At 34.3% G+C, this 23,243-nt stretch overlaps 2 protein-coding genes and 1 pseudogene across 4 annotated transcripts; 2 read left to right on the forward strand and 1 right to left on the reverse strand.

The window, feature by feature from the left end:
• Positions 1-1,990: 1,990 nt before the first annotated feature.
• LOC120113410 (casein kinase II subunit beta-1-like) lies at positions 1,991-4,693 on the reverse strand. Of its 3 annotated transcripts, none has more exons than XM_039134588.1 (5): positions 4,190-4,693; positions 3,031-3,249; positions 2,681-2,775; positions 2,410-2,575; positions 1,991-2,278 (listed from the first exon to the last, which is right to left on the reverse strand). In XM_039134588.1, the coding sequence occupies exons 1-5, from the start codon at positions 4,374-4,376 to the stop codon at positions 2,148-2,150; spliced, it is 798 nt and encodes a 265-aa protein (XP_038990519.1). In that variant the 5' UTR covers positions 4,377-4,693; the 3' UTR covers positions 1,991-2,147. The 3 variants fall into 3 exon arrangements, with proteins under 3 accessions (XP_038990519.1, XP_038990518.1, XP_038990517.1); XM_039134587.1 differs by having other exon boundaries at positions 2,413-2,575; positions 2,681-2,790; positions 4,190-4,691; XM_039134586.1 differs by having other exon boundaries at positions 2,681-2,790; positions 4,190-4,690.
• Positions 4,694-11,895: 7,202 nt separating this feature from the next.
• LOC120219320 (subtilisin-like protease SBT2.6) lies at positions 11,896-15,177 on the forward strand. Its single transcript, XM_039216138.1, has 9 exons — positions 11,896-12,026; positions 12,136-12,286; positions 12,356-12,753; positions 12,909-13,004; positions 13,099-13,168; positions 13,270-13,552; positions 13,647-13,975; positions 14,089-14,356; positions 14,436-15,177. The coding sequence occupies exons 1-9, from the start codon at positions 11,899-11,901 to the stop codon at positions 15,116-15,118; spliced, it is 2,406 nt and encodes an 801-aa protein (XP_039072069.1). The 5' UTR covers positions 11,896-11,898; the 3' UTR covers positions 15,119-15,177.
• A 409-nt stretch (positions 15,178-15,586) lies between these two features.
• Positions 15,587-22,452, forward strand: LOC120219296 (annotated as a pseudogene).
• The last annotated feature ends 791 nt before the right edge of the window (positions 22,453-23,243 follow it).

Raw genomic sequence — 23,243 nt, forward strand, 5'->3', positions numbered from 1 at the left:
TTCCCCTTCAAGAAAACAATATATGCTAAGATTTTAACCTTTGAATGTTATGCTAATGTGTGGTTTTTTTTTCCTTGGCAAATACTTGATGCATAAATGAAAAGAATGGTGTGAAAAGAAATGGTGAGAAGAGTGGTTTTTCTAGTCTCTTCTTGGTATATTTCTGTACTAAATTCCCCTTGTAAATGGGACTTACTTGGTAAAGATGTTTCCCTTGTGTTCATAAAAAGTGTTTTTCTTTGTCAGGTGAGAATTCTTCTTCTCTTTTGTCATCTTTTTGACTAAAATTGCATTAGAAATGTAACCCCAACTTTTTGACTATTTTGTTCCAAAAAGAAGAAATAAATTATTAGAAGTTTATAAAATATTCATACATTTTATCAGAATTAATACGAAAGTGCTATGCAATAAATTTGGTTCATTCATGAGAAAGCTAAGTCGATTTGTGTGACATAGAACACAATTTTCTTTTAAAATTGGGCCTTGTTATCAATATTAATTTTGTATCGATATTAGATTTTATCTCAAGTGTCTTAAATGAAAATTCAAAAGTAAATCTCTCTATATTTTTAAGCTAAATAATTTTAAAATTGAGATTCTCAGAATTTTTGAGATCTTGTTCTCTTATAGATTAGCACATCTAAAATTTTAAAGTATCTTATAATCTTTTTCTTTTTCTCCAATTTGAAGAAATTAAATTGTAGGTATTATATAAAGTTTGATTATAAATAAAGAATGTGTTGAACTATTTTGTTCTATGATATTTTTCTTTTAACAAATTAACAAAAATATCAAATCACCTCATGAATTTCGTGAAATATAAAAAAAAATCGATATACTTATCATAGATTCTTTCGATATTGCTCACGGTATTTAAGATAACATCAAGTCATAATATGAGTTTGTAAATATATCACATCTCCACCACCAGATTAGAATTAAATATAAAGATTAGATGATGCTAATTTCGATTGAAACAGAGTTTAAGCAGGATGAGAAGAAACTTTTTGAGCAAAACACTAGATATACTCTTCACGTGAAATTTGATGTTATTTTTCGACTCAAGGTATCTGTTGGAGTTAAAGATGAAATTAGAAGGATATCGCCCGCAACTCGTTCGTAGAGTCGAGCAAATTTGGATTTATTAAAAAATGATTATTTTAAATTAATTCAAAACTTAATTTATATTTTAAATCTAAATGAAGTTTACATTTTTAGAACTCAGATAATTGAATAATTAAAAGTTTAAACGATTTATTGATTAAATAATTTGACTCTATTTTCATGATTTGATCTATAATTCTATTGTTTCTTCAATGTTTTTATTTTAAAGCTATTGTTTATTAAATTAGAATCAAAATCAGGATAGGAGTGCATATGTAATTTTAATTTTTAACAATAAATATATTATTTTTATACTTAATCTCTTAATTTTATATTTTATTCAATTTAATCCATAACTTTTTTGTACTCCTAAAATTAATTTATCCACAAAACATCTTCTTAGTATAAACATATTATACAATTTTAAATATTTTTTATTTATTAATAATATAAAATTTATATGTATAATTAATTAATATTAAATTTAAATAAAAATTAAACAAATGGAATTTAAATTTTATAAACTCAACATTCCTAAAATTTTTAAATAATAAAATAGTATTTAGTTGCTCCAGCTCATTTTATGATTGTAGTGTATATTTTTGTAACATCGTCGGCGTATACTTTATTATCACTCGTCAAACAATGCCATTCATATTTGAAAATCCCTTATTATCTCTCCAAGATTTAGTAATGGATCGATTTCGTGAGTAGAGATTGTTGCATGTTATACTAACCATTGGTAAACTTAAATCTCTCATTCCTCCCCCCCACCCCCAATTTTATTATAGCTTAAGCTGTCAAATTTTGACAACTTTTAAGGCAAAAGTTTTTCGGAATAAATCAAAATATGGTTTAATCAGTTGTCAGCTCTACCAAGTAAGAGTTCCGATGCAGAAATTCAAAATTAAGAATTGAAATTTATCGTAATTGGTTTAAAAACATACGAAAAAGAGCCTGAAACACTGCTGCTGCCCAACTATACCCATCATTTGATGAAAGCATTGCTTCCATAATACAAGATAGGCAAAAACAGTTTTATGTCATGGCTTCTGGATCTTAAACCCAAATACTCTTGGAACATAGCTTTGAGATGCTTTTTGTGGCTTCAGGTGTTGGTATGTCATCAAAAACAGGTTTGGAAATGTCGTCCCGAAGTACGCTCCGTCAGTGTCTACATACAATTAAGGTAAAATCGTTACTTAATGCAGAGGAATGTACAAAAAGATGATTCATATCATAAAATATGATATCTTCCCCCAACAAAATTCATACAACAAATAAGTTCAATGGCCAAAAGGATACTGCCTTGGTACTTGGAGCGAGGGTAGTAGATATCTTCACATCTAGGGCAGTATAATTTTACGGTGCTTGTCCGAGGAATATCTGATTGACCAACCGGAAGACAAGGTTGTCCACAGCAGTAAACTCTAGGGCATCTTCCGAAATCATAGCTCTTGTACTTGTCTAGCTGTAATAATTCAAATATATATATATAGTTGCATTCAGTTGACCAACTTTACATGTATATGAAACCATCAAACTATAACATTCAATATCATGGCAAACATCTCACCATTGCAGCAATTCCTTTGCTTGTCAATATGTATCGGGAATGAATCAGACCATATAGCATCTCTGCCGCAGATTCAACTAATTCATTTTGCTCCTCCGTAAACATATCTCCTATCAAATGTCAGTCCAACACAAATTACTAATTGCTAGACGCCGGGGGAGGGGGGAACTTCCCATGTTGCTAGGTGGCATAAATAATACAGAGAAAATTCAAGATTTCACCGACAACAAGATTTAAAGCAATTATTAGAACAAGAAAATGACAAAGAAAGATATCAACAGGAACAAAAAGGAAAACACTTCGCAACATCCTAACAACTTGACATTAGAAGAAATAAATTGTAAGCTTACCATGAGAAGATTCAACATCCAAAATCAAATCAAGTGCATAATCATAATAAGGAACTTGACTGCTTAGTCCACAAAGGTTAAAATCATCTTGTATGTAGTCTTCATCAACTTCGCAAAAGAACTCATTTCCACGGAGATTGCAAAACCAAGAGATCCAAGACGTGTCATCCCCATCAGAACCGCTAACATCAGACTCTTCACTGTCAGTTTCAGATTCATCTGCAGTAAATGGAATCAAATTTGTATCAGTGCAAAGCATCACCACCAAATACAAAAAGTTAACAACCCTCGCATCGAAAACATGGTTCTTAGATGGGTAAACTGGATGAGCAACTATGAAGTAAAATTTTAGAAAGTTGAATACGTGGAAGGTAACAACGCAAACCCAAAAAGGTAACAACCCTCACTTCGGAAGGAGGGTAATCACTGGCTGAGCAACTATGGAGCAAAATTCTAGAAAGATGAATACATGGAAGGTTCATAAAACATTAAGGATATGATTTCATTTGATACTGAAAAATGAGGGAACATAGAAAGGCTTAAGACAAACTTAGTTTGCATGACATTTAACAACACTTATTCATATGGCAATAACTATATATACACATCACACCAGACACTTCAAAAATCTAAATTAAAAGCGTTTGCATGACAAAGTATGCATTTCCCTCCTGTTTAATGATAGAAAAGCACACCCAGTTGAAAGTTAAGTGTCATTGTGGGCAATGCCAAAATAAATCTTTGATCTTTATTATATTGTTTTCTCATTATTTGTCAACCATTGGCATCGAAATACATCTAGTGTAATTTGTTTTTAATAACATTCATATTAATTAAGAATAGAAATTCATTTTCTTATTTATATCCAATTTCGATTGTGTAAATTTCATATTAATGGCAATAAAAGAAAATATAATTGCATTAGAGATCAAATATACTCAAATAGTGGGGGAAAAATAAAACTACGAAATAGTAATGTCTAACCTAGACAAAATCATTTCTACAAATAATAATAATAATAACAATAAACTAGACAAAATCAATTAATGATGAAACCCCCCTAAATTTATCGTATTTCCTCATATGAAACGAGATAAATAAAAAACCAATATTTTTATAAATTATTTATCTAAAGAGGGAGATGTTGTTATGTTTATACCACCGGAGTCGTTAGCTTTGGGGAGAGAAGCAGAGCGAGAGTCATGATACTGATCCTTGCCGTTGATCGCTCTCGAAGTAGACGGCGACGACCGTTCCAGTTGCTTATCAAGCGCCTCGTTAATCCGCTTCCGATCCACCGACCCCACCTCTCCCTTGGATCCACCGGCCGCTCTCTCTCTGTACATCTCCTCTTTCGTTTGCTGCTAATAAGAATCCGCCTCCTTTATCGCCGATTTATAGCGTGGAATAACAGAAATGACCCTAGATCCTCCAAAATCTAAGGTTTTCTCTTGTTCTTTTTTGTTTCTGTTTTAAATTTAATGGAGCTAAGAGATAAAGCTAACCCATTTTTTTTTAAGATTTTTTTTTTCGCTGGATTCTTTTGGGTTTTCACTGTATCTAGCTGGGTTGTGTTGAGGAATAAACAGAGGGGAGGGGGAAATCCGAGAGAGAGAAGGGTTAAAATGGGTAGAGAATTCTGAGGTTCCGGTGATAAGGCCGATAAATCAGAGGGGATAGCATTTAAAGGGTAGGGGCATTTATTGCGTGTTATTCTTCTATATTCTCTATGTTCATGATCTACACGTGTCGCTTGATCACTTCCTCCCATGTTAAACATCTTTCTTACTATGGAAAAAGGTTTAATTCCTCCTTATGTTCCTAAACTATTTTACGCCTCAACATAATTGTCTTATTAATTAATTTTTTTATAATTTTAAGGGTAAAACACATAAATGATTTCATGACTAGATGATACTGTTTTGTTGAATCTAATTACTATTAAAAATCATAAAATAGTCCTCTAACTATAAAGAGTTATTTTGTTGAGTCAATCGACTATTAAAAGTTAAAAAATGATTATATGATTATTCATTATGTTCAGAACTCGTCATTTTTCGTTAAAAAATTAACGACATTATGAGTTGAAAGTTAATTTACTGACTGAGATATGATAAAAATTGATCTCATGATCTCAAACGACTATCATATCTCAATCAGTATGTTAACGTCCAACTTATACGACCATTATTTTTAATGGAAAAAGACGAGTTTGGAACATAATAAATAGTCAGGTGACCATTTTGTAACTTTTAATAGCCAAGGGACACAACAAAGCAACTACTTATAATCGGGAGATAATTTTATAATCTTTACTAATCATGAACTAGCAAAATAATATCTTATAGTAGAGGGACCATTTGCGTACTTTAACCTAATCTTAATTGGTTTTATATTTAGAATACATAGATGAAAATTCAAATATACGAATACATATAATATGGACGCTTTAGACATAAAAGTATGTTTTAGACACCCTCCGAGTTATATTTAAACAACTAAATTGGTGGTTAAGCTTATAGAAGATATGATCGAATAATATTGATGATTTCAAGACTCAATTGAAATAATTTTGAAGTTTTTAAAATTTAGGTCATAATTTGAAGATGTGCTCTAATTAACAATAAAAGTAAAATTATGGTTTAAGTCTATCTAGTATATCATTACAATCAATTTTTAGGATTTGTAATTGTCACTCCTAATTTTATCTTCTTCGAGGTTTTAACATAAATTCTATTTTGGATGTAATATACCTTAGCATTGCATTCAACACTTGTTTGTAGTCCAACTGCACAACAAATTTGAGAACCTAAAGTCTCCAAGGAACTAAAAAGCTTAGAATGTGAACAAGCAAAACGATAAGAGAGGAAGACAAGGCAATAAAGAACAAGAGAGCTTTTTAGAGTAAATGCTTTGGTTACTCTGAATGAATAACAGGTGACTTGAGGAGTTCTATATTTATAATTGAGTCCCTTTATATCTATCAATCAGTATAAATCAAATTACATCAATGATTAAGATTTGACACTTATATGTAAGATAAAGTTACAAGAGAATTCAACCTTCACATTATCTCTTATAATCGACCGTGGATGCAAAGCATTTTCAGTGTCTATATTGAAATATAGATTTTTTTATATCAGTTATAAATTTTATTATTGGTGTCTACTTTGAATTTTTATTTTTGCTCACCCCATATGCAAAAATTCAATAACTAATATATGTGTCTACCCTAAAAAATATTTATGGATCCGTCACTATTTATCCTTAGAATATTTATCATCTTAATTAAAAAGTTACTAAGTTAATTTACTAAGTCAATCATACCTCTTATAAATGATCTCTTTAGTATTCTCTAATGATCGAACCAAGTTAGATGGTCGAATCAAGCCTAGTATGTTACAAAGAACCTCTTGAAAAACTATTTTTACATCTGTCTTAAGCCTTATCCTACGATTTTTGACATTCTCACCCATCGAATCTAACGATGCTCTCGTCACATCCTCCTCAATACCTTGGCTTGCTCCCAACACTCTACCATGTTAGTTTATCCCCTCCATCGAACTATTCAACTAGGCATATACCTCAATGTAAACTTCATCATTTGTAAGAACCCCATCCTATTAGTTGTGATTTGTCTAAGTTCAAACTCTCTCAAGAAAAGGAATAAAGAGTAAAGTAACTCGATCAAGGAAATTTAACCCAAGTATAAAATTATAGTCATCTAAATGGATTACCTCAAAGTTTTTCTTACCTTTTCATTCATCAATATGCAGCTCCGCACCTTGTGCTACTCCCACACTTAGAACTTCCTTAGAATCTTTGGTCTTCATCCTTCCAATTGAACCATCAATCTTGAGATTGAGTTTAAAGTTCTAATAATAATAAAGTTTAGGTCAAGGGTGGATCCCCAGTCAAGCGTCAAGGTATACCTAAGATCCAATTGTGATTTACATAGGACTTTACAGATTGTCCACCAAGAGTGACGGTGATGTGATTTACATAAGGCATACCTAAAGTACATCAAATTCATATTTAATATATAGTATTCTAGTCATGATATTTATTTATTTATTATTTTTCATATTTTTTTTAACATTCTAACAAATAGTTTTTGTTTAAAGCATATCTGAAAATCAAACTATTGAAAATATTTATCAAACAAAGTCTTAATTATTAAACTGATCAATTGATTCAATTTTTCAACAAATTATCAAACAAAGTCATAATTAATATTGAAATTAAGAAATCTGTGTATCAGGTGTCCATCGTTCAATGTTTCAAAAACCTTGGAAGTTCTAAAAGTTTTCTTCGCACCTCTAACACCCTTCGGTCCATCCATGAGTAGGTTGCTTTAAGACCTGGCCATTGTTTTGATCCATTGACCCACATGCTAAAGAGTACACGATAGACGAGTCTCAAGTTCTCCCACGTGAAATGAGCTACTCTTGAAGATAATCTGTCTCGTTTATTCATGGAAATAGCTTCTCATCATCAATGCCATGGAGATATTGTCCTCAATCCATGATTTAAAAGGTCTTTGTTCACCTTGCAATTTGAGCATTCCCATTTTAGGTACTTGCAACGTGGATATATAGATGCTTGCGCAATATAAATTGCACATATCGCTGCCTAAAATTTTGTTTCCTTAATATAAAATCTTTTGTTTGTTCCTGAGTGTATGAAAGTGATTTTGTTTAAATAGGAGTGTGTGGGTAAAAAAATGAGTTAAACCTGTAATCTATGAACTTACTTAAATGTGGCTGATAGTATCACTCCCTCGTTAATTAAGTGATATCAACACTTTTTATCTAAGATCCAAATTATGTTCTTCTCCTAATTATAAAAATAAAAGAAAATTTTCTTTAATATTTAATTGAATAATTATTTTTATTTTTTGAGCATTTTAGTTCTAATATTTTATTTTAGAGTAAAATGGCCTCTGGTTGAATAATTTTTGTTGTTGCTGAAGTAAAGCTGTCATGACTTTTCGACATGTGATATATGTCATATCTTGACTTTTTGACATATTGTATGTGTCATACCATCACTTTCGACATGTGACATATTTTACATTATCATTTTCGACACGTGATATGTACTACATCATCACTTTCAACATATAATGTGTCATGTTATCACTCTTCAACAATTGACATGTATCACATTAGTACTTCTGATATATGACATGTACAATATTACTTTAGAGGTGTGACAATCCCACGTCAGCTACATGTATTGATTAGTAATCAATTAACGATTCCCATTTAATTTAGAGTATTTTACCTTAAAATAAAATGTTGACATCAAAATGTTAAAAAAAAAATTTGTTATAAAAATAGAACTTAAAATAATTATTTTATCAAAACATTAGATAAATTCGGAATTAAAAAAATGAGATTGATTTTTTTTATAAAAAAATTGGAGACAGTTAAACATGACAAACCAATGTTTTTTTAAAGGTCTTATACAAGTAGAATATGTCGTTACAACGGAGCAGCTAGCTGACATAATGAAGAAGGCCTTGGGTTAGTCAGTAGCATGAGTTGATTACTGTTATTACTGTTAGTTTCTTGTTGGTGTTATTTCAGTTAGTTGTAGAAACAGTTAGTTTGATGTATAAATATAAACAACTGTAAATAATAATGATAAATGAGAATGAAATAATTTTCTGTGCATTTCTCTAATATTTTAACACTTCTTCCATTGTTCGTTATATCAGTTATAATTTCACATTTAAATTTTTCATTTTAGCATTTTTTTACATATCATCAATACTATTGAATTGTAAATTGTAAATAATTATTTATACAAAAATGTGGAAGAAGTGCAAATTCACTCGTAAAAATAAATGATAATGAAAAAATTATGATGTGAATGATTTTTATTGGTTAAAATTATGACTGACGTGATAAGGAGATTTTAATCATAATTTTCATTGCTTTACTATTTTTTCCATTATAGAAATTGAAAGTGATAATTATTTATTTTATAAATATTCAAGTACGGAATTAGAATAAAACATCCACAATGCCAAAAATTGACTCTAATATTTAACTGAATAATTATTTTAAATTCTATTCTTTTTTAGAGTATTTTGATATCTACATTCCATTTTAGTATATAAAGACTTTTAACGTTTAATTAAATAATTATATATTAATATTATACATTAAAAAAGAGTTCAAAATTTACCCTAAAATTATACATTAATTTTATCGGGTATTAATAATGTACATTAATTTCTATAATTTTATTTAAACATTTTAATTTTTTAAATTATACACCGTGATTTTAAATTTTTGGGTTCGCCAATGAGAAAAACTAGTGTAGTTCTATCTTAGTCATTGTAAAATATAGATGGAGATTTCCATCTAAGGCTTGAAAAAATAAAGTTGTAAATGTTAAACCTTGTGTTTGAAAGGCTCAATTCAAGTTAGTGAATTGAAAAAAATTTAGTGATGGAAAGCTAAAACAGTACAGGTAGACTTTGATTGATAAATTCGAATTGTACCAAAAGTATTTATTTTTTTTATCAAGCTTACACCGATTTTTCTAAAAGTCAATTCATCTTCTTTTTTACGATTATCAGTTGATCGATCAAGCTAACAATATAAAATTTGGAAAATGAAATAAAATTACTTGGGCAAAATCAATGGCAGATGCAAAGGCAGAGCCACATATTGAGAACCAATGGGTAGTTACAGGCAACAGTTGAAAGGTGTCAGAATCGTCTTTCGGGTGGGCCCGAAATTGGACTTCGACTTAGGTTAAATGAATTGGAGTCGCCACTGATAATTTAATTTAAAGAAAATGGGTTGATCAAATACCCTATTTAATTAAGAAAGTTGTAAGTTAAATTTAAAGGTAAAAATAAGATCCCAGTCACTTACCTCTGATTGGTGAAAATACCCTTAAAAGATTAAAGATGTTAGGCTTGTAGTGAAGTACATTATCAATGTAAGATAGAAATAATAAACAAAACACAAAAAGATCAAATAAGTAAAAACAAAATAATCAAATAAATAAGAAAACAAAATAAAATAAAAAAAATAAAATTATAGCAAATATAAAACGAAACATAAAACAAAAAACGGAATGAAATAGAAACATGAATAAAAGAAGAAAATAAAAAATGAGAAAAAGAATAAAGTGAAAATAATAAGAATTATAATAATAATAATAATAATAATAATAATAATAAAAAAAAAAGGTAAAATAGATACATAGATACATAGGAAAAATATAAGTAAACATAAATAAAATAAAATAAAATATTAAAAACATATATATATTTATTAATAAAAAAATAAAAAAAATGTATATATAAAACAAAATAAGTAATATAAAATAATAATAATAATAATAATAATACATAAAAGAAAGGGATCAAATCAGAAGGAAAAACAAATCGATGGGCCAATTTCGAAGCAAAAACATTGATTTAGGGGAAAAATTAAATAATTTTTTTAAAACACGAAAGCTTTTTGTATCTTGTTTTCAAAAATCAAGATGTTTTTTTTATAAAAAAGTGCCTCGGGGGCTAGATCTACGAGAGAAAATCTCGACCGAGCCTCTCCGTTCATCCGCAAAACCGCTCCTTTTGGGTTCTATTCGAATCAAAACAACGAGACCAAACCAATGATAGCCACATGCAAGTCAAATAAAACGCGAGAGAGAACAAAAAAGGTACCTTTATTTCGAATAAAGTTTCGAAATTTTACAGATTTTGCTCTTGATTTCCTTGAAGTTTCTCTTAATAATCTCTTGTATATTTTGTGTAAGTATTCACTGTGAAAATCATGTGTCCATTGTATGTTATTACAACTTATTTATAGTGCCTAATATCATATTTTTGGTGTTTGAATCCTAGTAGAACACTAACAATATTGTTGTGTTTGTTGGTGTCGTGGGTGCCGAGATCTTCGGCGTGGAACTCGGGTTGGAGGCGTGAGGATGGTGTCTGACCGAGCGGCTGGGATGCGTGAGTGGCGAGGAGACTATTGCGGCGCAGAAGAGAAAAGTTTAAAACCCTAATCTGCTCTAGGGTTTTAAACCGGTTTGGGTTTCCAGGACCGGGTTTGCTGAAATCCGGTTCACGTGCAATTGTGTAGTATTGGGCAGCTGAGTTTGGGTCACGCTGGGCTATGTTGATGTAGCATTTTATTTGGGCCTATAACATATAAAATAATATAATAAATGATATGTAATATATGCCGGTTATAATATATACACGTAAATATTATGAATGTAACGCATATATATTTGGATGAAATGGGGTGTCTACAAAAGGCTAATGTCAGAGCTTGAAACTTGACTCAAAGTTTGAATAGAATTACAGTTTAATTGGTTTGCCAATGCTTCTCCTTAGCCATTGTAAAATTACAGAATATCTAACAAAGCTATAAATTAGCTGATATAGATAGATAATTGTTATAACTATAAAAAAAATCACCCATATTTGATCATTTTTTGGGGTCATGGCTGTCAATTTATATGAAGTCAAAAGTAGAAGTAGTTAGTAATGAATTCATATGATTCATATGATCAACAAGTTAAAAAGAAGAACGATTTTTAGGTGACTAATCTGTTGATGAATTTAGATTGCATTCAGCAACTTCACTTTCATACAAGGCAGTCGTTTCAATTCAATGGGGTTCGGTTCATGATTTCTAGATGCAGTTTCGACTTGGTGCCAGAGAGAATGTTCACATGCATGATCAAAGGTAGTTTGAAAATGAAAAATACATGTATTGTAATGATCCTTCTTAAAATAATTTATAATTCTCGCATAAACAACAATTTACAATTCTTCATTGAGTCTGAAAAATTATCTACAATTGTTGCAGAAACAATAGCTCATCGTCAATGGCCTCCTCTACATTTCTCATATGTTTTACTGTTATTAACCTTGCATTTGCAGAGGCTAAGGTCTACATGGTTTTAATGGAGGATGAGCCTACTTTCTCTCTCTCAAACAAACAAAAATACCACAGGTGTCACTACAAACTTCTTTATGTATATTGTGTATACAATTACATACATATATACATATTAACTTCCCTATCCTTGCAGAGGTATTAGAGATTACTTTTCAATGTGTAGGGTTGACGATGATTACATTGTATACAAAGAGAAAATCCATAATAGTCACACCAGTTTCTTGGAATCTCACTTAAAAAAAGGATCCTATACCAAACTCTACAGCTATACTCATTTACTCAATGGCTTTGCAGTCCATGTTACTTCAGACGAGGTATACTCAAGTAGATGATATGGCTTTAGTCTACTATTATGACAATGATAAGATCTTTGACCATTTCAGGTTCTCAGCACCCTGCGAAATGCAACCGGGGTTCGGTTGATCCACGAAGATGTCAAAATCGAGAAGCTTACTACGCATACACCTGATTTTCTTGGAATCTCAACTCATGTGTGGCCAAGATTAGGAGGTGCGGAGAGTTCCGGTGAGGGTGTCGTAATAGGTTTCGTCGACACCGGGATAAATCCTGAGCATCCCAGTTTTATGACAAGTTCTTCTTCGAGGTTTCTGAATGGCACAAAGTTTAAAGGGAAATGCACTTCTGGGGAGAAATTCCCTTCAACAGCATGCAATGGGAAGATAGTAGGTGCTCAATATTTTGCACATGGAGCAATGGCTAATGGTGAGTTTAACTCCACTCGCGACGTCCCATCCCCGTATGACGCAGATGGCCATGGAAGGCAGGTTATATCTATACAATGATAAATTTAGAAGCTAACGGGTTTGGCTGATTTTTTTACTTCAAATTTCTGACTGTTTACCAACTTTAAGTTAACTGTTGTCGTTCTATCTGACAAATCATTATCTTTATGTGAAAAACAATTTATGTTTCCAGCCACACAGCATCCATAGCTGCAGGGAGCTCCAATGTTTCAGTGATTGTCAATGGCTTTGATTATGGTACTGCAAGTGGAATGGCTCCAGGAGCTAGGTAACTGATAGAAAGGAATTCGTGCATTATAGATATAGCATTTAGTGGTCTGATTGTTAACATCATATCCATATATATATATATATTTCCATAGGATTGCTGTGTATAAAGCTATTTATGCTTTTGGAGGGTACATGTCAGATGTTGTGGCTGCAGTTGATCAGGTTCAAGAATATAAGGCGAACTCTCTCTTTAAAATTTGCTTTACAAGATGGTTTCCACAGCATCTCTAAGACAACATTAACATGTATTCTTGTTAATTTAGGCAGTTGAAGATGGAGTTGATATACTTAGCCTCTCTGCTGGTCCATCTAGTGTTCCTTCTGGGGATTCTGCTTTCCTCAATGTTCTAGAACTGCAGCTCCTGTTTGCAATCAAAGCCGGTGTTTTAGTTGTTCAAGCTGCTGGAAATGGTGGCCCTTTTTCGAGTTCAGTCATTTCGTTTAGCCCTTGGATCACTAGTGTTGCTGCATCCATCACTGATCGCAAATATAACAATACCATCTTACTGGGAAATGGTCAAAACTTCAGTGGATCCGGCATTTCTCGTAATTTATATATGAAATACTTCAACTGTTCTTATAAAAGTCTCCTTTTACAATTGTTTTCAAAGTTTCTATAAGTTGAGCTTCAACTTTGCAGCTCCCACAGAAGGAGAAATTAATTACCAAGTGGCTGCAGCAGCTGATGTATGTGTGAGGACTGCTACCGCCATCACAATAGATTGCTGTCAAAATCCAGAACTTTTCATCCAAACTTTGGTCTACGGAAAGCTTATTATCTGCACATATACATTCGAATATGAATATGAGTCTGCGAGCATTGCAGCTGTTGCAGACAACATGAAGCAAATAGGAGCAGCAGGTTTTATAATCACATTGGATCCAAATTTAGGTTCTGTTGTAATCAATGGAACCATGGTGACCCTGCAGATCCCTGCCATTATCCTCAACAACATGCAAGCTTCGTCGGTGGGTTACTTTCCCTATGGATAGAATTATTTTCTTCAGGATTAATTGTTATTCATTCTTTTTGCACATCCTTATGATATACATTCATTCAGTATCGCCTGTTTTTCTCTTAGGCTTTATGGGAGTATTACAATTCGAATACTGTCAGGGACATGAGGGGACAGGCAATAATATTTGCTGCAAAAGCAAGAATATTAGATGGAAGGCAAGCATTTTATACGGGGAAGGCTCCGGTTGTGGCATCCTACTCTTCTCGAGGTCCCGATGTGCAAAATTCACTTATGCAAACTGCTGATGTCCTTAAACCAAATGTCATGGCCCCTGGCTCCTCTATTTGGGCTTCATGGAGTCCTGACAGTGAAGGAGATAAATACATCAAAGGTAAGACCACCTTTCAATTTTTGTTTTTGGGATCATTCCATTGAACTTATGACGAAGATTAGTTCATTCTTTGATGCAGGGCAAAATTTTGCACTTATATCTGGTACAAGCATGGCTACTCCTCATATTGCTGGCATAGCTGCTATGATCAAACAAAGACATCCTAAATGGGGTCCGGATGCTATCACATCTGCAATGATGACAACCGCGGATAGAACTGATCATTCGGGTGCTCCCATTCTAGCTGAATCGTTAAGCGAACTTACTGAAGCTACTCCATTTGATTTCGGGGCGGGTTCTATCAATGCATCTCAAGCCATCAAACCAGGGCTCATATTCAATGCCACTTTCAAACACTATGTTGAATTTCTTTGTGCTGTTCCAGGTCTGGATCGTGAGGCCGTGAAACGAGCAGTAGGGGTTAGTTGCTCAAGTAAAAGGAAGTTCAAGTGCTCGGATTTGAACACAGCAAGTGTAACAATCTCAAATTTAGTCGGGAAAAGAAAGGTGATTCGATATGTAAAAAACGTGAGTGACAAGGATAAATACACAGTACATATAAAGGAGCCATTAGGTGTAAACGTTACTGTAGTCCCAGAGACATTCAAAATCAAAAGGAGAGGTTCAAAGCGCCTACGGTTCTTATTTCAAGCGACTGAGACAACAAATGCTTACACATTTGGGGAAATGGTATTAAAGGGTAAGCAGCACACTGTTAGAGTGCCTTTAGCTGTTTATGTGGCTTCTGCCTCAAGTTCTTGATATTTTCATCTCCCCCTTCCCCCCCCCCCCTTTTCATTCAAGCAGATGATGCAATGTTTAACGTGCTTTTCAAGAAATCAACCCTTTATTTGTATGAGTTTGTTCATCACTTTCTTGTTCAAAAAAGAGTAAACACCATTTCTACACGCTGCAAATGAATAATGATTGATTTGTAAGTACAAATTTATGGTGATACATAATATGTATGCTCCTTTCAGTGAAGTTCTTTCCCTGTTTCAGACGAAGGATTTTTAGAAAAATACTGACAAATTAACAGTTTTCTATCACTGTGTGCTCATCTTTGACATGGATGAACAATATATTTATATATTGTTAATGATCTGTTGACTATATTCTTCTGACATCTTATGCATTAGCCTACAAGAAACCTCCTCATTATAAGTCAACATTGCAAATAATCTTGGCAGATTCATTCTAGTCAAAGTTCTCCCCATAAACTACTGCTTAATGGATGATCAGTTGCGGATTATGGCAGAAAATGGAGATATTGATGCATTGTACAGAAGGCTTGCCCAGAATCCATACCTATTGGATCGTATTGATCAGATACCGTTTATCGATACACCCTTGCACCAAGCTGCCAAGGCAGGCAAACCCCATTTTGCAATTGAAGTTGCAAATCTGAAACCATCACTTGGTTGGAAGCTAAACCAATGTGGGACTTAGTCCTCTTCATCTTGCTTTGCAGCACAATTGCAGTTTAATGGTTAGATGACTAATTGCCAACGATAGTCAGCTTATCCGAGTCAAAGGAAAAGGGTCGATTACACCTCTACACTATTTAGCCCAGATTGAAGATGCTGATCTTTTAGCTGAATTTTTATTTGCTTGTCCATCATCTATTGAAGACACCACAGTAAAGTTTGAGACTGCAGTGCACATTGCTGTGAAAAACCATTCGATTAGAGCTTTCAGAGTTCTTTTGGGATGGCTTAAACGAGTAGACAAAAAAGACATTCTGAATTGGAAGGATGAAGATGGTAACACTGTTGGTTTTTTGGCAAAAGTCCCACATTGGTTGTGTATAAGGAGGAGGGGAAATTCTTTTGTTATAAATAAAACCCTCCTCCTCCTTAGTTAATCATCCCACAAATATAAGCCTTCTTCTATTTTAAAGGCTATTTGTATTCTTTCTCTCTTTGTAATATTTCCTCTATTAGTGAAATATTTTGGTGTTCTCTTTTATGTCTATTTAATAGCTATTGTCGGATATAGTTGTTGTCAATTATTGTCCTATTAAAATTACTTGTCTTGGTAGTTCTGTCTAAGGAAAGTGGGTTTTAAGAGAGACCATTGTGACCCCTCCTCTTTCCTGGGAATCTACCTTGGGGTGATTTTTAGTACAATCGTTTTCACACTAGTCACCTAGATAATAGTTTTCACGGTGAATCTGTTATTGGTGGAAATTAACCCGAATTTCACAACAATTGGTATCAACGCTCTTGGTTTATTTTAGTATGCTCTGTGGTTGCGGCTTAGGCTGATCTTCCACATCAGAAAAATTTCCTTGGGATAATTGACATTCTGCATTGGCAGCTATTAAATAGAATTTGTAGCAGAAATGGCAGACACTTCTTCATCTTCAATTTTGGCAAGAAATGCTGTGACAAATGTTAGATTTGCAGTGGAGATTTTTGATGGCACCGGTCATTTCGGCATGTGGCAAAGCGAGGTTCTAGATGCCCTATTTCAGCAGGGTCTAGACATTGCTATTGAAGGAGAGAAACCAGATGATGTTGAGGAGAAAGAATGGAAGAGGATCAATAGAATGGCATGTGGTACTATTCGATCGTGTCTTTCTAGAGAGCAGAAGTATGCATTTTCTAAAGAAACTTCTGCAAGTAAATTGTGGAAGGCACTGGAGGAGAAATTTTTGAAGAAAAGCGGTCAGAACAAACTCTACATGAAAAAGAGACTGTTCCGCTTCAACTATGTACCAGGTACCACTATGAATGATCACATTACTAGCTTTAATCAGCTGGTGACTGATCTGATGAATATGGACGTGACTTTTGAAGACGAAGATCTGGCTCTGATATTGATGGGATCACTTCCTGATGAGTTTGAGTATCTTGAAACTACTCTACTTCATGGGAAGGTTGATGTGTCTCTCAGTGAAGTAACTGCTGCCTTGTATAGTTATGAATTGAGAAAGAAAGACAAACAAGAAAACACAAGTGTCGAAGCAGAAGCTCTTGTTGTTAGAGGCCGTTCCAAGAGTCAGAATAAAGGAAGCAGAGGGAGATCGAAGTCAAAGTCCAGATTGAGCAAAGATGAATGTGCTTTTTGTCGAGAAAAAGGGCACTGGAAGAAAGAATGTCCCAAGCTAAAGAATAAAGGCAAACCTGAAAGGGGGAAGGCTGTCTCAGAATCAGATGTGGTCGAGTATGATGATGGAGATTCAGATTTCGCATTCGCTGCTACGCCATCAACCAGCTGTTCCAGTTCATGGCTGTTAGATTCAGCTTGTAGCCACCATATGACCCCCAATAGAGAATGGTTCTTTGATTTTAAAGAACTAAAAGGTGGAATTGTCTACACAGTAAATAATTCCCCTCTTGACACACTTGGGATTGGTTCAATTCGCTTGAGGAATCAGGATGGATCAATCAGAACCTTAACATGTGTCCATTATGTACCAGATTTAATGAGAAATCTCATCTCTGTGGGAACCTTAGAGTCAAAAGGTTTAGAAGTGAGGGCAAAAGATGGGATTATGAGGATTATCTCTGGTGCACTGGTGATAATGAAGGGAATCCGAAAAAGAAACAATGTGTATTACTTTCTGGGTAGTACAATTGTTGGGACAGCAGTAGTGGCAGCTTCTACTGATGAACAGGAGTCAGAAGCAACCAGGTTATGTCATATGCGCTTGGGGCATGTTGGTGAAAAATCATTGAAATTACTGATAGATCAAGGATTATTGAAGGGTGCTCGGGCTTGCAAATTAGCTTTTTGTGAGCATTGCATCAAAGGGAAGAAGACGATGGTGAAATTTGGAACATCAATCCATGATACTAAAGGTATTTTGGATTATGTTCATTCAGATGTATGGGGGCCTTCCAAGACAACTTCATTGGGAGGAACACACTATTATGTCACCTTTGTTGATGATTTTTCCCGGAGAGTTTGGGTGTATCCAATGAAGACAAAGGATGAGGTGCTAGGATTTTTCCTTAAATGGAAAAAGATGATGGAGACTCAAACAGGCAGAAAAATCAAGCGTCTCCGTACAGACAATGGTGGAGAGTACAAAAATGATCCATTTCTGAAAGTCTGTGAAGAGGAAGGTATTGTTAGGCACTTCACTGTCAGAGGTACACCACAACAGAATGGAGTGGCAGAGCGTATGAACCGGACATTAGTGGAGAAGGTTCGGTGTATGTTGTCTAATGCTGGGTTAGGCAAAGAATTTTGGGCTGAGGCTTTGGTCTATGCTTGTCACCTTGTCAACCGCTTACCATCGACTGCTATTGGTGGTAAAACACCATTAGAGAAATGGTTTGGAGTACCTGCTATAGATTATGATTCCTTACATGTGTTTGGTTCCACTGTATACTACCATGTTAAGGAGTCAAAGCTGGATCCAAGAGCAAAGAAGGCGATTTTTATGGGGATCACCTCTGGTGTGAAAGGCTATCGTCTTTGGTGTCCAGAAACAAAGAAAATAATCTTCAGCAGGGATGTTACCTTTGATGAATCTACCATGTTGAGAAAGGTGACTTCAGAAAAATTGGAGCAGACAGATGGAACTCCCAAAAAGGTGGAGTTTGAAGGAAGCAAATTTGTCCCAACCAGTAAAGAAAATGATGTTGACTCTCCTATGGTAGAAGAAGAGTCAGATGAAGAAGAGGTTCAGACCCAAGAACCTCCACAGCAACATGAATCAATTGCAATCAGAAAGGGAAAGAGGACCATTAGACAACCTGCTCGTTATGCTGATATGGTCTCTTTTGCATCACCAATTGCAATTGATGACGTTCCTGCCACTTTTAATGAAGCAGTTCAAAGTTCAGAACATAAAAAGTGGAGGATTGCCATGAATGAAGAAATGCAATCCCTTCAAAAGAATCAGACGTGGAAACTAGCTAGTCTTCCGAAGGGAAAGAAGGCAATTGGGTGCAAGTGGGTATATGCAAAGAAAGATGGATTTCCTGACAAGAATAACATCCGCTACAAAGCAAGATTGGTGGCTAAAGGCTACGCTCAAACGGAGGGAGTTGATTATAATGAAGTATTTTCTCCAGTTGTAAAACATTCCTCCATCAGAATTTTGTTGGCTTTGGTAGCACAGTTGGATTTGGAACTAGTTCAGATGGATGTAAAAACTGCATTTTTACATGGAGACTTGGATGAGGAAATCTACATGACTCAGCCAGATGGATTCAAAGTTGCTGAAAAAGAAGAGATGGTGTGCAAATTAGAAAAATCGCTGTACGGATTGAAGCAATCTCCAAGGCAGTGGTACAAGCGATTTGACAAGTTTATGATAGGGCAGAAGTACACAAGAAGCAAATATGATCATTGTGTGTATTTACGCGAGCTAGAAGACGGATCCTATATATATCTTCTTCTTTATGTTGATGATATGCTGATAGCTTCCAGGAGTCAGACAGAAATTGCGAAACTAAAGACTCAATTGAACAGGGAGTTTGAGATGAAGGATCTTGGTGAAGCGAAGAAGATTCTAGGCATGGAGATATCAAGGGATAAGAAATTGGGGAGGCTTTGTTTGTCTCAGAAAGAATATCTGAGGAAGGTACTAAAACGTTTTGGCATAAATGAGATGTCAAAACCAGTTAGTACACCTCTTGCTCCTCATTTCAAGCTCGGTGCATCCATGTCACCTAAGGATGATGCAGAACGGGAATACATGTCAAAGGTTCCGTATGCAAGTGATGTTGGTAGCTTGATGTATGCAATGGTGTGTACGAGACCCGATATTTCACAGGCAATTGGGGTTGTGAGCAGGTATATGCATGATCCTGGAAAGGAGCATTGGCAAGCTGTGAAATGGATTATGCGGTATATTCTAAACACCGTAGATGTTGGTTTGGTCTTTCAGCAGGACAAACAAGATGGTCAGTGTGTAGTTGGGTATTGTGATTCAGACTATGCAGGTGATTTGGACAAGCGTCGATCAACTACTGGTTATGTGTTTACATTTGCAAAGGCACCAGTCAGTTGGAAGTCCACCTTACAGTCAACAGTGGCTTTGTCTACTACAGAGGCAAAGTATATGGCAGTTACAGAGGCTGTGAAGGAGGCAATTTGGATTCAAGGGTTGCTTGGTGAATTGGGAATGGAACAAAAGCACATCAAAGTGCACTGTGACAGTCAGAGTGCTATTCATTTAGCAAAGAACCAGGTTTACCATGCAAGGACGAAGCATATTGATGTTCGATATCACTTTGTACGAGAGATTCTAGAAGAATGTGGAGTCATAATCCAGAAGATTCGGACCACTGAGAATCCTGCTGATATGTTGACAAAAGTGGTAACTGCGGTCAAGTTTAAACATTGTTTAGATTTGGTCAATATTGTTACAAATTAAAAGATTGTTTTTTAGAGATGTGTGTGGAATTTGCCAAGGTGGAGATTTGTTGGTTTTTGGCAAAAGTCCCACATTGGTTGTGTATAAGGAGGAGGGGAAATTCTTTTGTTATAAATAAAGCTCTCCTCCTCCTTAGTTAATCATCCCACAAATATAAGCCTTCTTCTATTTTAAAGGCTATTTGTATTCTTTCTCTCTTTGTAATATTTCCTCTATTAGTGAAATATTTTGGTGTTCTCTTTTATGTCTATTTAATAGCTATTGTCGGGTATAGTTGTTGTAAATTATTGTCCTATTAAAATTACTTGTCTTGGTAGTTCTGTCTAAGGAAAGTGGGTTTTAAGAGGGACCATTGTGACCCCTCCTCTTTCCTGGGAATCTACCTTGGGGTGATTTTTAGTACAATCGTTTTCACACTAGTCACCTAGATAATAGTTTTCACGGTGAATCTGTTATTGGTGGAAATTAACCCGAATTTCACAACAAACACTGCCTTGCATATTGCCACATCTACCAATCAGCCAAAGGCAAGCTTTAAAGATATTCATCATTTTCTATAATTGATTTCGAAACACATTATATTAAAATTTTTACATGATCATGCAGGTAGTTAAACTTGTTATAATATCGGAACGATGATTATTGGCAAACAAATAAACACGATCGACAAGGAAAAACAAAGAACACCAGGATTTACGTGGAAAACCTAAAAGGGAAAAATCACAGGCAGAAAAGAAGAATTTCACTAATATGAAGGAATAAAATATAAGAGGATTTTGGTGAAAGAAAAACTTGATTTCTAACCATGACCTTAATATCTATTTATAGGGATAGATACTTGATTACAAAAGAAAACTAAATAAAGTAAAAATCTACTTTAATAAAGTTTTCTACTTTTAATCAAATTGGGGTTATTACTTTCTCAATATTTATATATTAGTTAATTTGTGTCACTTTGAATTCGAGTCAAACTCTAACAAAACTGTTAACTAAGAATGTTAATGTGAATGTCAAGAACTCCAATGGATTGACAGCTATGGACATATTTCACCTTCAAGGAACAATGCAGAACTTAGAGATCGGTAGCAGCCTACGTAGAGCTAAAGCTAAAAAGGGATCCGATCTTACCACGAATTTTACTATTAGAGATTACTTGAGTAGGGAGTTAACTCTAATTGATAAACGTGACAAATACTTTGGAAATGATTCTCAAAATAAATCTACTGATTTTCGTACTATGGTTCTCGTTGTGGCGATCCTGATTGCAACAGCCACCTACCAGGCTGGCCTCAACCCTCCAGGTGGGTACTGGCAAGATAACTATAAACCTTCAGCAGAAAACAATGGTAGCATTGCCAACAATACCATCCTGGGGCAAGATCATAGACCATATCAAGCTGGAAAGATAATCATGAGCCCTACATATCTTTTATATTTCTTCACTCTCAACAGTTGTGCCTTTTATTTGTCTGCATGGACCATTCTGGTTGTTATAATTGGTATCCCATATTCCATGACCCTTTACATATTGACATGGCTTCTGCTTCATTCATATTACCCTTCAAACGTTGGTACCTTTCCGTCACAGTCGAACTCCCCGACTTTCAACACGGCGAAGACTTTATACATAGTCTTTATTTATGCATCTGCAGCAACAGCATGTGGATTTCCGCTGATAGCTATTTTTAAACATGAAAGGGTTAAAAATCTTGTGGACACAATAAGAGGAAACAGGGTAGTTGCCGATCTTAAAACATGAAAAACAGGAAACCTATGTACTTGTTTTTTTGTCATATCTGTTCAAATCAGTATGAAATTTGAGTGAAATGATTCAGCAAGCAAGCAAAGCATTTACTGGTATAATTTGTCAACGTCATTGCCTGGTTGAATGTTGTCAATGTCAAGCTACTATGACATGTAGACTTTCTTATCCAATTTTTCTGTAAACTTCTTTCCGGTTTCAGATCAAGGATTATAAGAATAAATTTCCATGGAAAAACTTCAGTCAAATCTTTGAATAATACTAACAAATTAACAGTGTTATGTCAATGTGTGCCACCACTTTTGCACATGTATATTTATGTTCTTTTGATCAAACTCAGCTGACATTTTATGCATTAGCCTACAAGCAATCTCCTCGTTATAATTCAACCATTTTTTAAGCCTCAACTTGAAAATCATTATTTAATCAAGTATTCATGTTGTTGGCTTTTCAAAGCTTTTGTCATAACATCAGCTATTGATTTGTTGTAATAACATATTCAGTTTGAATACAATCTTCTTTAATCCTGTCTCCTATAAAATGATAATCTATCTCAATATGTTTTGTTCTCTCATGAAAAATTAGATTTGCAGCAACCTGTAAAGTTGTCTTGCTGTCCCACCTTAACTATAATCGTAGTATGAACACCAAGCTCCCCTAGCAACCCTTTTAACCGGAAAATTTATGTTGTTTTCGATGTCATACTTCTATATTCTGCTTCTGCAGAAGATCTCGCAACCGTGCTATGTTTCTTTCATTTCCATGAAATCAATGACTCCCCCAACTTT

Source organism: Hibiscus syriacus, unplaced genomic scaffold, assembly GCF_006381635.1.
Source record: "Hibiscus syriacus cultivar Baekdansim isolate YM2019G1 unplaced genomic scaffold, ASM638163v2 tig00110206_pilon, whole genome shotgun sequence".
Taxonomy (NCBI): Eukaryota; Viridiplantae; Streptophyta; class Magnoliopsida; order Malvales; family Malvaceae; genus Hibiscus; species Hibiscus syriacus.

What these genes read in the sequence shown, in the direction of transcription:
- LOC120113410 (XM_039134586.1), bottom strand. Translation starts at nt 4,376, where the DNA reads ATGTACAGAGAGAGAGCGGCCGGTGGATCCAAGGGAGAGGTGGGGTCG. An exon ending in GGATGTTGAATCTTCTCATG is followed by an intron (nt 2,791 to 3,030) that starts GTAAGCTTACAA and finishes GACATTTGATAG; the next exon opens with GAGATATGTTTACGGAGGAG. An exon ending in GCAAAGGAATTGCTGCAATG is followed by an intron (nt 2,576 to 2,680) that starts GTGAGATGTTTG and finishes GAATTATTACAG; the next exon opens with CTAGACAAGTACAAGAGCTA.
- LOC120219320 (XM_039216138.1), top strand. Translation starts at nt 11,899, where the DNA reads ATGGCCTCCTCTACATTTCTCATATGTTTTACTGTTATTAACCTTGCA. An exon ending in TCCATGTTACTTCAGACGAG is followed by an intron (nt 12,287 to 12,355) that starts GTATACTCAAGT and finishes TGACCATTTCAG; the next exon opens with GTTCTCAGCACCCTGCGAAA. An exon ending in AGGAGATAAATACATCAAAG is followed by an intron (nt 14,357 to 14,435) that starts GTAAGACCACCT and finishes TCTTTGATGCAG; the next exon opens with GGCAAAATTTTGCACTTATA.